Genomic DNA, 15225 nt, shown 5'->3' on the forward strand with positions numbered 1-15225 from the left:
AGCAGCCTATTGGACAGAACAGAGAAACAATGACCTCAGTGCACCAATTACACACCAGCCTGGGTCAAACAGTACTTGAAAACAATCCTTAGTGTTTGTTTCAATTGACTTGGAATATGACATGGGTGGAGCTAACTGCATTAGGACATTCAGATGGTGTTAGGTTCTAGCGCTCGCTGTATTGTCCTATACTGTAAACCCCACCTATCTTGTACTCAAAGCATGTTTAAACAAATGCTAAGACCCAAATACTATTTGACCCAGGTCTATAAGGTGCTACATTAACATGTAGCAAAAACCAGCATCAAGACATATAATGGTAGAGAAATTGGATACAATAAAAGCTAAACATATCCATGTATATTTTAGGAGTTATTAGTTTATGATGGAGTTTTAAAGCAATTCCCATACTCTAGCAAGCTACAGCATAACCTCACTAGGATCCCTAATTAAGTTAAGCATAGTTTGCTGATTCACCAGCATAGCATATAGCCCCTGCATGCCCCTGAGGACACTAATTCCCTGTGGCAGCTCATGTCTCTCTTGACTAACTACTCAGATGGGCGCCGGCAGTATGTCGCTGTCTATTGCACAGGTCGAAAGCAATTATGTAAGGCTGGAGGTGAGTCCCAGTACAAGAGAAAGAGCTGAAGGGCCCATCCATAGGGAGACAGTTAATGTAATTGCTTTTCATCCGCTGTAATTGAAGCTCATTTCCTAGCCTGGGATTCAATCCTGCACGAAGCTATTTTTATATACCCATGTTCTACAGCACAGTGTTGAGGGGGACTGTCACCAGTGCGAGACACACACACACATGACAGAGCACGCACACGCACACATACGTAAAAGCACACGCACAGGCACACACACTCACATTCACACGTTCACACTCAAAACGGCTTTACAGTCTTTTGCGATGAATAGGAGACAGTGGCCATGGATTAAATGGGAGATTACAGGCTTTTTGGAGATTCTGGGAAATTGGTTCTGGGAAATGCCGGCGGGAGGGAAATTGTGCGGGGCTGATGGAGGCTAAGAGGAGCAGCGTGAGGGCCTGGCTCCTGTTACCGCCCCCGTGGGCAGAGGGGCGCTCCTGTCCCCCACGACCGGCCTGTTTTAGCTCCAGATAAATCTCCAGGGGACAGCTGAGGAGGAAGAGCATCAGTCAGCACATTCCCAAACACACACATCCATCCATTCCCAAGCGCCCTGCTCCCTGACTAAAAACTCGCTGCACTGGGCCACATTCCTCACCTACCACAGCGTTAGGTGAGAGCTGGTGGAATAAGGATTTGTGAGAGGGGAAAGTAGGCCACTGGTCTGCTCCCATTCACATTTATTTAATTGCCATTCAAGCCACTGGTTGGCTGTGAAGTTGTGAGTCAGCAATATATTTGTCAAACCATATATAATGTGTCTGTGAGGTAGAGAGAGACGGTTAATCTAGAGGAGACCATGGAACAGCAGAAGCAGTCACTTCTGTAATGTTAGGTTGAGCATCTGATTCCTTCATTCATGAATTTATCAGTTGGCATATGCCTCTACAGGATGCAGAACATGATACACCACCAACGGGGGCTCCTCTGGCAGGGCCTTGCCAACACGTGTCGACCACAGCAATCAAAAGGATTTGAGTATAAATGTCTCCTTGTAAGCCCAAAGACGACTCAGAGTTATTTGACAACTCGGTTACCAGCAGCACAGGATAATCCACAAACATGCGTGGCACGTATGAGAGAGAGAGCGTGTTTATGTGGTTGTGTGTGTTATTCATGCTGTCACACGCTTGCTTTCTCAGATGTCTTACCTACAAGCCAGGTATCCACCGGAAGAGAAGTGACAGGTCCCCAAAAAGGTCCCAGAATAGGTGGGTGTCAGAAGACGAGTAGATTCCCCAGGTAGATTTTGAGTCCCAGAGGCTGTGTCTTACTGACTGCCCTCCTCTATGCCCCAGAGAGAGTGAAACCCTATCGTCAGGGCTACTGCAGGGCTATGGACCGGGCCTGGGGGGGCGGGGGTGGCAGGGTGGATTGACTAGGGTGGATAGAGGGAGCTGGGGGGTGGGGTTCAGAGTTCAGAGGTTGGTAGGATGACTGATACCGCCTTGCAGATGCTCCTCTGGGCTTAGCTATCTATAGACCAACAGCAAGGGACAGTCATCCGACAAGGTGCAACATGCTCAGGCACATAGGACTTTTTGTCGGGGGAAGATCCTCCAGCTTGTGCACCCCTGCATCCTTTCCACCGCACCCTCCGATAGCAGGGGAACGAAGACGAAGTCGGGACAGAAAAGATCTTGTCAGCAGTGACGTTCTTGCTCTGTGTTTCCCTGTCACTCAGTTTGTACACGCCTAAGGGCAATTGTGTTTTTGTTGATGTGTTTCCCTTCCCCCCGATCCCTCTCTTCCTTCTTTCGTCCTGCACCCAGGTTGATATGACCAAGTTCAGGCCTAGTCTGCGCCTGGCAGCAGCTGTCTGTATCCTCATGTCACTGACTGACCAGTGAGAGAGATTTCTTCAGCATTGGAGGGAGTTTGTTTTAATATAGTCCCAATCCCCTGCCATTTTATTCAACCAGAGAGATCAGTGAATAAGAAATAATAATAAAAGAATAGCAAGAAAATAACAGTAAAGAAACTATTCTTATAATGACCATAACAACCCTGAAATGATCAAAGGGAGCCACAGAAGACTGAAAACGGCCACCAGTCCATGACCTGACCCGCCCCTCAACTCTGACCCTCGACCCCAAACGCTCATGTCTATTCTTTTGACCCACAAACATGGTGCGAGCAAAGAGTCTCTTTGGCTGAGCGGCGAGAGGAGATGGGATGTGCGAGGTGGCACTTCCCCTCCGCTTGCAATCACATTGTAAAAAAGCCATCAGAATTAAGAGTTTAAGAGTTTTAGCACTGGGCCAAATAGCTGGAGATTAACGGCTCCAAAAATAGGTGAAATGGGCTGTGTGTGTGTGTGTGTGTGTGTGTGTGTGTGTGTGCGTGTGTGTGTGTGTGTGTGTGTGTGCGTGTGTGGGTGCGTGTGGGTGCGCGCGTGCATGCACTCGAGAGTGCATGCACACTTGAGAGGGAGAAAGAGGGAGAGCAATAGAGAGAAGGAGGGAGAGAGAGGAAGAGGGGAGAAAGAGAACTAATTTGATGATGTGGCCAAGAGTTAAAGTGCTTCTTCAGTCATTGCTATAGGTGCAGTGTCAGGATGTATCTTTCAAAATACCAATAACCTACACTGTTGAAAAATGAGTATGTTCACTGGAGGATACAAGGTGCTTCGTATGTTGTACTCTCCACTAACACAGCAGTAGACCGGCGGACCTGAACAGGACTAAAGTTAGCAGCTAAAGTTAGCGCTGTCTGCCACCTGATCCCACTTAGGGGTCAGAGGTTAGATCCCTTTCTGTGGCCAAGGTTGGGTTTCACAGCGCCAAGGCCATCAGGTTGCTGTCATTAAACCACTCTGCAATGTAGGCCAAGAATCCTACAAGACCATTTTCAACTGCAGTGATTAAATATTATAGAATTAGAAAGGGGATGTATGTATTTCAAATAATTTTTTTCTTTTTAATAATTGAAATAGGTGTGCTGTCAGTTTAGATGTTTGTATGTGTGTAAATCAGTAAAAACTTATTGAAACAAAAAAGGGATGCCATCTGTCTTTCCCTAAGGTACTTATTATTGTTAAGCATTTTACCAGTGTAATATCTATGATGAGACTAAGGAGTGGACTGTAAACCGTAGAGATACAGCAAGTCTGCATGATAATGCCTATAGTGCCTCCCTGTGGTGAAAGTTCATAAAAAGATTTTCCCTGATGCCCAGACTAAGAGTCACTGCATCAATGATCTCAGAGCTACATAGATTCAGAGCCAACAATTCAGCCATCAGTGAAGTCAGAATAAGTCTGTAAGCAAGAAAGAAAGAGGGGAAAAAAAACTAGAGCAAGAGGAGGAGGAGATACAGAGGGCTGGTGTGAGACGTGGGTGACACAGGAAGAAACAGAATGACAGCTGAGGTGAGTCATGTCTATTTTTATTCAGCCGTGTGTCTCTGTGGCAAATAATCACAGCTAAACAGACTTGTCACACTGCTCTTGTTTCCTATCAACAGATCAGAAATCAAGTCTAAATGCCTCCCCAAAAACAGTGCTCCTCACCCTGTGAAAAACCACAGAAGAAGAAAACAACAAAGCGCACACCGCTGCAGAGTGCAACTACAAACATGACACTCATGACACTCAATCATCAAACAAAAATCCTGGCAGGTTCTCACTTGTAATATATAACAACAAGGGCATTAATAGTGTACACATGGAAGAGGCTACATAGACTGGTGAAATGCCACCTTTTCTGATATGATATGGATGGGAAGGAAACAGGTAGGATGTATACAGATTTAGGCTAAGTCAAATCCCCACCTGTTACAGTTCATCAGACACTGTCTCTAACATCTCTATTTGTTGATGTCTCTCCTGTCCTTTCTTCTCCATCTTTTTTCCCGCAGCTACTTCTCTCTCTCCACAGGCTTGTCTTTTGCACATCCTCCATTCTTCGGTCTATTCAGACTTAATTCTTTATCGTTCACGTTAAAACAATATTTACAGAAAACAACATTATTTCAGTTGTCCTCAACATGTCTGTCTGCCCCTTCAATTTTCCATTTCCATTTTTTAACCTGGCCTTTCTCGGTTTTCCACAATATATAACATTTCCTTAGCAAAACACAGTGTTCCCTTTAACTATGATCAAATGCAATAACAAATGAGTCGAAGTAGACAAGGTTACATGAAAGTGATAAAATGTGCTACATGGGTGTCCTATCCAAGCTGATGATCATGTGAAAAAACTTGTGATTGATTAAATCCTAAAATTCAATGCTAAATAACAATTCTACAATTACTGAAAACACATGGACTCTGCTCTTTGTTGTTCCCTTAGTGCAGCAGCTGGTCAGTTTATTGTGTCCAGTGTCTTTTCAGTGCATATTGGATCCAGGGCGCCAGACGCAGGGCTGCAGCCCCAGGTTGGAAGTGCTGAACCTGGGCCTGGGGACCCTGGCCGGTTGGGTGCTGCTGGATACGGGCCGAGAGGCGCCAGCAGGGCCCAGGGGACTCAGATCCGGGGCGCTTTTAAACTGCCTGTTGGCCTGCGCGGTGCTGGAGGGCTGCAGGTGGGAGAAGGTAGGGGTTGGGACTGGATTGGAAGCAGGAGCAGAGGACAGGGTGGGGAGCTGAGGGAGGGGGGCGGTAGGGGCCGGGGGAGGCGGGGGAGACAGCGGGGAGGTGGCCCACTGAGGCTGCGGCTGGTAGGGAGTGGTGGCCGGTTGAGGCTGAGGCTGGTAGGGTTGGTAGGGGGTGGGAGCGGGCGCGGGCGCGGGCGGAGGGGAAGTGACATCAGAGCGCCACAGCGGCTCTCCTAGCGTCGTGGCCGAGCGAGGCGCGATAACTTTGAGGGCGGGCCCTGTGGCTGTGGGAGGGGGCGTCGAGAAGCGCCTCACCTCACATACTCGAGCCGTCTTCATCGGCCCCTGGGCACCGCCTGGCGTTCCTCGCTGCTGCTGATAGGTGGAGGTGTTCTGGGGAGTCCCGCCCCCGTAGCTGAACAGAGAAGAGTTGAGCTGGTAGGGCTGGTGGCTCATAATGTCCACAGGCTTGATGCCCACTTTCTGCCCTCCTGCCTTAGATCCACCTGCCTTTGCCACCTCTGCCTTTTGTGGCTTCTGGGCCTTGGGAGGGCAGGAGGGGGAGAGCAGGGGGTTGTAGCTGATAGGAGGTGGAGCGCGGATGTTGGAGGAGTACTTCCAGGCAGCAGGGAGGGAGGGTGTGGGCGAGGGCTCCCTCGTCTGGGCAGGGGAGTAGGGCGCCGCGGCGACGGAGGGAGATCGCTCCACCACGTAGCGATCCATCCTGCTCTGCCTGCGGGCGAACAGCTGCCCTCCCTTCCCCCCCAGCTGTGGCACCTGCGGGGCCTGGGGTTTGGGCGCTACAGGAGGAGGTCTGGGCCCCCGCTGGGCCTGCATGAAGTTACAGGCCTCGGCCCCCAGCCTCAGCCAGTCCTCCTCGGGCCCCGACTCATGCCCGGCCTCCCCGCCGGCCCCGGCCCCACATCCTCTAGGCCCCACAGAGCTTAGGCCTGTCGTAGTGTGGTCGTTCATGTTCTGGAGCATGGAGAGCAGGGCGGGGTTCGGGGAAACGTCCTTGTTGTTCTGCACTGAGCAGAACATGGGCTTCTTGTTGCTGCGTCGACGAGCCTCCTGCAGGATGCCGGTGCGAGCGGCGGGGACGGAGATGCGCTGCTCACGTGTCGCCATCGAATCAGGAGCCTGGGGAGGCGCTGCGGTTGCCATGGCAGCGTTTGGAGTCGCAGCGCCTGTCATGTTGATGTAGGGGTTGAAGGACAGAGGTGGAGGAGGTTGGGCCTGGGCAGCAGGATGAGGATGAGGATGGGGAGGAGGAAGAGGAGGGGACAGCTGGGCCTGGATGTAGACCTGGGCAGGAGCAGGGGGATGTGGGGGGGAGAAGGGAGGAGCAGACATGCCAGGAGAGGGAGGAGGATAGTTAGGACCAGGAGGAGAGGGAAACAGTTGTGGGACTGAAGGGGAAAAGGGCTGAGCAGGTGATGGATAGACCGGAGGGGCAGCAGGAGAGAAAGGTGGAGCGGTGGAAGGAGAGAACGGGGCGGAGGGAGGAGAGAAGGGGGAGGCATGCACTGAGGACTGAGGAGAAAATGGCGGCGGGTTAGTGGAAGGCTGGGAGAAAGGAGCCGAGGCCAGAGAGGAGGGAGGCGAGAGCGCCGAGGGAGGAGAGTGGACAGAGGGGGGAGTGTGAACAGATGAGTTGTTGTTATTTCTCGGAGCGATGTAGAGAGAGGTGCTAGACACCGCTCTCCTGGCATCTGGCCCCGATGGCTGGCGAGGAGGCGGGATGGTCACCATGGTAACGGCCGCCACAGGTTTGGTCACCGTGGTTACAGTGGTGGGTCTGGGTTGGGGAGGGCGGAACGCCACGGGGGTAACGGCTGCACGAGCGGCGGCAGGGCCAGGGGTGAAGGGGCGCGCGGTGCGGTTCAGTACACTCCCTGGATTAGGACTAAGGTTGATGTTCAGGTTATGATCTGAGTCTATGTTTGGGTTAGGGTTAAAGTTAGGATTAGGACTAGGATTGGGGTTGCCATGGTGTCCATTTTGATTTGGAAGGGGTGTCTGAGAGGGCGGGCTCAGAACAACACTAGCCCGGCTCACAGCTACTGACCCCCCATTGGTCAGAGCCACCGCTGGGGGAGACATGTAGGCGGGGTTAGGAGCGGGGTGGGCACTGATAGGCTGCTTCGTGCCGCCGCTCTCCAGCCTCGAGCCCTGATAGGCCGAGCCGTCCAGCCCTGATACCTCCAACCCTGGGCTGTGATTGACAGAGGTCACAAGCCCTGGACTCTGATAGGTTGAGATGTCCAGCCCTGGACTGTGATTGGTTGTTGGAGTAGCTGGTGTAGTTGATGGGCAGGCGGAGCTTCTCCTGTCCAGCAGGTCTAGATAGCCACTATCCCACGTCGGGTCAAAGGACGCCGAGAATCCCTCTTCGTCAACATCTGAGCCACTTAGGAAAGAACTTCCCCCTTCTTCCTCTGTCTCCCCTCCTGTCTCTCCCTCTGTCTCCCCTCCTGTGTCTCCCTCCGCCTTGCCAAAGCAGGTCAGTGTGTATTTCTTGGCCCTCTGCCGGCGTTTCTTGAACATAAGCACCCCTTTAGAGTTGGGGTTGGGAGCATCAGTCAGCAAAGAGGCAATAGAGCGGCATTTAGTACGAGCCTCTTTCACCTGCTTCTCCACCACACTCTCCCCGCGCTGCAACTCTGAAAGAGAGGAAGAGGAGAGACAGAGGGGCCAAGAAAGAGATGGAGAAAGAGGGGGAGAGAGAAAGAGAGGGGCAGAAAAAGAGAGAACAGGTTATGAGACTTTTGATGAATACATAACAAGACGCATGCAACAAATAACGGAAACTACACCTCACCGACTCCGAGTGGAGCCTGATTTATGCAGTATTATCTCAGTGAGGAGCTGGGATGAGGATTACCAATGACGGACAGGAGAGTGTGTTGTGGATTTAGAACAAAGAATTCCTACTGCTCTCCAATGTTGAGTCACACACTCCAGGAAGGTGACATCAGGGTGTCTGTGTTGCGTGTGTGTTTGTGCATGTGTGTGTGTGTTTGTGTGTGTGTGTGTGTGTATCTCTGCTAAGTGTAAGGCTATTTAAGTCTTTTTAGTATCTAGGCTCATCTCACATGAATATCCTCATAAACATACTTACTGCATAACTGTGGTCTGATGTAAGCTCTGCACTCACACATCCACATTCTATCTCACTTCCATACATTGACAAAAACAGTTGCCTTTACCAAGATACAACAACAACCAATGTAAATACAGGAAATATATAAGACAAACACACAATCAGACTATCAAACTTCATGATATTTCAGTTTCCAGTTTCCTAGGAAATCAATCTCACCCTCAGTCGGGGAGAAGTAATCTTCAATGTTTTGTACCTTTAGCTCCATGAATTACTTTTGCATACAGTAACAGATCCAGACCCACATTGAATCATGATATTCATCTCTACATCATAAAACCACCAAAAGATGCACAGGTAGAGTGATAGAGTAGTAGAGTATTAGCTAAATGTCTCACCTATCATTACCTCAATCATCAACATCAGTCAAGTCCACTAAGTCCAATACCAACAAACATTAACAACATTAACATACATCACAACCGCTTGAACCGTAATAACTTACTATAGTGCTAAAAAAACAACACAGAAATTAACTAATTCTGATTTTTTTGAAAAAAGCAAACATTCACTTCAAACTGTATTAGTTCCAGTTCCAGTTATTCTGCATGTCAGTTGAGTTATATGTGTGAACAAGTGTGTATGTCTCTTACCTGCGTACACGGTGTGTGGGACTGTGTGTCCACCCAGGTCTGAACCCGAAGGAGATGTGAGGTCCCTCATCTCGCAAGTGTGTGTGTGTATATCCCTATAACCTCCCTCACACACACCCACACACACACACGCAGAAGTGGAGAGTGTCCAGAGCCACTCTTAGGGGGCACCGTTTAGTCTCTCCCTCTGTCTTCCCCTTCTTCTCTCAGGCCACGGCCCATGTAAAGACCTTTGTCTCTTTCCAGCAACCCAAACTAACACATGATGTCAGCCCACTATTCCTGTCTGTCTGACAGGCATCGAGCACCTGTCCAGGCCCTCTCTGTCTCCCACACACACACACACACACACACACACACGCACTCAATGACACGGTGTCTAAACATCCTCGGGTGAGGGGTCTCCCTGTCCTTGTGTGTGTGTGTGTGTGTGTGTGTGTGTGTGTGTGTGTGTGTGTGTTACTAAGGCCAGTTATAGGTTATAGAGAACGACTTGCTCATAACTCTTTGCTGATCTGCCATTCTCTGCTGTTGCCACTTCACTCCAGACCCCTAACTACTGCTGCCACACAACTCTATACCAGATCCAACAATGCCATATCCAAAGCCAAAGGCAATGTGTGTGTGTGTGTGTGTGTGTGTGTGTGTGTGTGTGTAATGTGAGAAAGGGCAGGTCCCCGGCCTCCTCAGTCAACAGTCTGTCACTATTGTCCCCCCGTCCCGTCCTGCAAAGCCCTAACCTGAACCCTTCAGTCCTTAGCCTCTGGTACTAGAGGACAGGTCTCTCATTACTGTAACATCTATTCAGTCACAACTCAGTCACTGCATAGCTATTCAGTTTGATCATCAGCATCACTTAATCATTATTCACTATCTATCTGTGCGAGAAGAATTAGTCAATAAAAAATGGCAAGAGTTAAAAATTGATAGCACAGTAGAAATCATAAACCTCTTTCTGACATGTTGTACACACATGTAAGTGCATGAACATCCAACACACACATATACCTGAAATCACACACACTCACATATACACACACACACACCCACACACACACTCATGTGAACACACAGGAACACATACACAACATATTCAGCTGTGCGGCTCTGTAAGTCGGAGTTATGTCCAGTCTGTCCATGAGAAGCATCAATGCCTATAAATACAGTCAGTGAGGCAAATGCTCAGAATACTGACAGAGGAGATAGACTGCTGTTGCGGGGGGCAGAAGAGGGGAGGGGGGGTGGAATACCTCTGTAGATATCTGGTATATCTCACCCCACCGTGGCCAACTCCTCTGCCTGCAAATCCGGCTTTGAGGGAGGCTCCAGTTACAGCCAACAACCACTAGAGGGCGATATAGCTGTAGATTTTAAGCTGCAACATTATGCACAGCGAACAGCTGCCCCGATAAACACCAAGGGAATCCTATCTAATCTATCTAATCTGATCCTAATCTAAATCAAAAAGTAAAAACACTGCGCTCAATTAGGTGCATACTACTGTTTCTTTTTCCAATCCTTTTAATCTACCAGCTGTAGTTACTGTGAGAGAAGAGATGTTCCTCCTCTTGGTTAGCAGCTGGTGGTTAAACTTGCCAAATAAAAGTTTGGAAAATTTGATTACTGACAATCATTCCACTTGGAAAATTGGTGAACTGCCGGTCACAGCATATCACCACATTTCTTGTACACCCCGTTAATACATGTCCCCCCTTATTGTTCCTTTCCCTTCCTCCCTCGTCCTCCTTGGTGTCGCTCCAAGTGTGTTTGTTTTCTCTTTGGCTTTACGGAAGAGGATTAACATATTGGAAGTGATTTTTCCATCAGGCTTTCACTCGTTCCACCATCTGCCATTGCGAGAAACTTGAACGCTTTACCTCTCTTTGTGGTGGAAGAACAGCACTCTCTTCCTGCCGTAAAAACAAAATCTGACCCGATGACACATGGTGTAAAATTCGGTGTAGAGGCAAGTAGAGGCTGCCAATCTTCCCAATGATGGTCTCGTATGTTTACGGTACTCATAATTCTGTCTCAAAATGAATGTGGTAATGAATTATTGATGTTTAAATGCTACACAAAGCACATTTAACAGTGCAACATTGTTCCATGATGTATACTCACTGGCTTGCCGTGCCTTGTCCATGTAGGTGGTGGACAGCTCATCGCTGATGGGGGTCAGCTGCGGTCCCACCATGGGCACCAGCTGTCGACCAGACCCCAGCATCAGAGCCTCTTTAGCCCGCTCAGGAGACACCAGCGGCGGGCAGGCGATCCCTACGCAGCCCCCGGCCTCCTGGAAGCCACTATCCCCCTCTCCCTCCCCCTCCACCAACCCCTGGTCAGGGGTCGGGGTGAGCGTGTGAGGGGTGAGAGTGTGTGGGGTGTGCGCTGGGGTGGCCCACTCCATCTGGGGGGGCTGGTAGACCAGCTCTCTCCGAGGGACGCCAGGTAGACACTCCCCCAGGTCGGGTTCCTCCCACTGCCCCTGGGAGGAAACCCCTCCATCTGGGGCGCTCTCATACCTTAGATCAAAAGACAAGCATTTTCTTTAAGTTCTAACGTCTAAACTTTTGACATTATGTGAATATTGTTTACTACAAGAGAGGGAGCTAATAAAGTAAAGGTAAAGAATCCCTGTCTGATCCGCCTTCCCTACATCTCTTACCCGCTCATCTCTGAGGTCTCCTCCTCCTCTTGGTTGTCATAGCGCCCAGGTGAGCGTGCATGAGGAGGCGTGCGGCGCTGGCGGCGGTGCGTGTGCGTCTGTGTGTCTGCATCGCTGTCCGTCTCGCCGTAGTAGGCCTCGCTGTCTGGAGGGGAGGTGACGCCCCTGGGCCCCCTGGTGGGGGAGAGGACAGAGGGACGGTGGGAGGGCAGCGGGGCCCCAGGAGGAGACAGGACCCTCACCGAGGAGTGGGGGGATACAGAGCAACCAGAGAGGGATGAGGAGTGAAATCCAGAGGGAGCCCTGGAAACATACAGACACAGCAGATGATCTATTATGTTGATTTTTCAGCATACAAAGAAATCTGTTTAGTTCTATTTACTGTATTTGTGAAAATGTGAAATATGTGGCAAGGATGTATGATATGGAGTTATGTGGCTACGTCAGAAAGTGTGTGACAGTATGCAATACATGTTTGTTTGTGTCTGTTTGTGTTTGTATGTGTGTGTATGTGTGTGCATGTGTGTGTATGTGTGCGCTGCTTGGCTTAGCATGCTCTGACCTCTTAACCCTCAGGCTAAGCGTAGCTCTCTGTGTGTCGATGAGGCTCATGGCCTGAGCGTGACTGAGCTCTGCACACATATGGTCGTCAATAGCAACCAGCTCATCGTCCTCCTTCAGGCCGGCCCTGCATGCTTTGCTGCGCCTGCGTACCTGCAGGGAGACAAGGGGTTAATTACACATTAGTACATAGCTGTGATAAAAAAAGATATCAATCTATTCATAGTGTGTGTGCTTTCCCATCCCTAATCTTCACCTTCCAGGGGCCACAGCACCAAATTATATATTGTTGGCCTATACATTGTCTAACAAGTATCCCAAACAGTCTCACACTGCTCTGTTTGATTGTAGAGTTGTAGGTAGTTTTGAGTGTTAAATTGTCAACCAAGTGATGTCATACAAAGGATACTGGCAGGCCTTTTCCAATATAAATACACTATTACTCTCATAACTCTACCCTAACACTTCTCAAACTTTTATGTTTTCTGGAATTAGAAACAGTTGGATTTGTATGTTGCGGACCAGCAAGCAACAATACCGCCATCTTCAGGGACAGCTTAAATTAAACCTAATTAATAGTCATTTTCTATGGAAACTTCAGTCTACTTCCCATTTACCAAAAAGCCTGTATGTTTGCAGACCAAGTGGGGAACACTGACTGCTCAGTAACGTCCCAGAGACTGGCACCCATCTCCAGTCCTGACCGGCCGAACACTGCCAGAATAACTCCTGAAGTCATTAAGCTATTATAGCTGGAGGGGGGGGCTAAGAGATGATGTCATAGGATCCTTCAGGAAGTATGTCTGTGGGGGGTTGGTGACTGATAGATGGGAAGCAGTGTATTCTTGTCGGCTAGATTGCAGTTTCCCCTAAAAGAAGTAGATAAGGCCCTCCCTCTCACATACACACCAATACACGGACCTTATCGCCGTCGCCTCAGTTGGAGGTAAAAATATTGAGTGGAGGCGCTGTGTGTTCCCGCACCTACTTTGACTCTTAGGAGTGTACAGTCTTTCCCTTTATCGGTATCTCTTGACCCAATAACCCCATTCACTCACTTGATTGCGCGATTGTATGAACATGTGCAAGGACAAGCACACGCTCAAACTCCTTATCTCACTCTCTCTCTCTCTCCCTCTCTCTCACAGACACACACACACACACACACATACACACACAACAACTGAGCATCATGAAAGAGGGGGTTTGAACAGCTGCATCAGCCCTCTGGACCAGGGGGCATTCGCCATGTGTTCCCCACATACCCAAAATAAAACCTAGTGGGAAAATCAACCACATTCCTAGACAGACCCAAGACAGGAGCTAGTGTGATGTGAAGAAGAATACTACCTATGGCATTAGAATAAAAGCTTTTTAAGACAGGAAAGAGTGCGTGCATGTGTGTGTCTGTGAGTGTGTGAGTGTGTGTGTGAATGAAAGGCCTTTTTTCCATGCCCAGCTTCCAGCCCCTCTTAAATGAGCTATTCTGATCCTCTAGTCTGCACTCCATTCCCAACTGGGCTTATCTGAGGCATGCCTCACTTCCACACACACATACATACGTGTACGCGCACACAAACACCCATGAGAGGATGCACACATACACACAAGAGGAAGCAAACCCTGATCAAACTAAGGTGACCTTATCTGCTTGAAAATACTGGGTAAAGAGGGGTGTTTGGTGCCAGAGCCACTCTCTTTATCTCCTGCCAGACTCCATATTCAATCAGAGGTTATGACAGCTTATCAGTGGCTAGTGAACATTTAGGTTGGTCAGTGTGAGCGAGGTCACATTCCTCCTCTCTAGAATAGCTTTTCTTATTAGAGAGAACATTCTGGACTGTCAACGAATATAAGGACAGACACAAAAAGCCTTTGGAGAAACCGAACCAAAAAAAAAAGTCAATCCCTGCGCTTAAAGTGGACTTATCGTGTCTCACAAGCATTCTATACTGACAAATCCAAAACAAATTCATTGTCTATGATGTGCGCATTCATACAGCCACACACGGGTACACACGACATCAACATAAGGAGTGCATGCATGCGCACGCACACACACACACACACACACAGTTCATTCATTGTCTGTGTCTCAGATATACCTTGTTTCTGACAGAAATGTTTGCTGTAACATTAGATTCAGAACCATAATAACAAGAAGCACCTACTAATCTAATGTATGTTCGTTGTCAACATATAGTGATGAAACCCAAGTCAAGACCAAAACTCAAACATGTGTCCACGCTATGTAATCCTCTCACCCACAAACCCCAGCTGAAACATGACAGGCAGATAAAACTGAACCAAGCAGCAGACATCTGAGCTCATAGTGTAGTCAAAGCAATGGGCAATCGATCCATTTTATTCAGAATCTAAGGATATTAGCCAACAAGGTTCAAGCTAGGCTTACGAACATAAACTGCAACCACATTAACCACTATTGAAACCTCAAGATTGACCACAGGCCACGTAACAAGGCCTCAGACCACAATTAACAGCTGCAATCCCTATTCAGTCCATCCACTCATGTTACCACCTTGGCACTAACCTCTCAGCAACACACACACACACACACACACACACACTATACAGTACCTTGGCCACCTGTAGTGGCTTGTGGTGCTCTGCTCCTCCCTGCAGTCTGAAGCCCCATGGGGCTCCTCCGGACAGGGAGACCACAACCTCCTCCGCTACCATCCTGCTCACAGCTCACAGCCTGCTGTGTGTGAGGGCCTCGGAGAGACAGAGTGCGTATATGTTGCACTCCCCTTCTTCAGTTCCTCACACTATGCGAGTACCAAAAGAGTAAGTGGGGCCGCTGTGTGTGTGTGTGTGTGTGTGCTGCCTCTCCGCTCCTCTCTGTGACCATGCCCAGTCTCTCCACCCATAGGGAGACAGGGGGTGGCTGGCTTTCATCTGCTCACAGTGGAATGCTGTGTCGGCGGGTGCGCATTGGTGGGTGAGAGGGGGCAAAAGTCTCTGTGTGCGTGTGTGTGTGCGTGTGTGTGCCCTGGCCCTCCCTTGTATTCAACACTTGCCATGTCA

General features: G+C 49.2%; 1 protein-coding gene across 1 annotated transcript; it reads right to left on the bottom strand.

The window, feature by feature from the left end:
• Positions 1-4091: 4091 nt before the first annotated feature.
• synpo2lb (synaptopodin 2-like b) lies at positions 4092-14877 on the bottom strand. The gene is made up of 5 exons (XM_071524008.1): positions 14776-14877; positions 12179-12330; positions 11617-11919; positions 11073-11473; positions 4092-7858 (listed from the first exon to the last, which is right to left on the bottom strand). Exons 1-5 carry the CDS (start codon positions 14875-14877, stop codon positions 4989-4991), a joined length of 3828 nt encoding a protein of 1275 aa, XP_071380109.1. The 3' UTR covers positions 4092-4988.
• Positions 14878-15225: the final 348 nt, after the last annotated feature.

This window comes from Centroberyx affinis, unplaced genomic scaffold (assembly GCF_046629955.1).
Source record: "Centroberyx affinis isolate AG114_WGS23_722 - 3 ecotype Tasmania unplaced genomic scaffold, CSIRO-AGI_Caff_v1 ptg001131l_1, whole genome shotgun sequence".
NCBI classification, from domain to species: Eukaryota; Metazoa; Chordata; class Actinopteri; order Beryciformes; family Berycidae; genus Centroberyx; species Centroberyx affinis.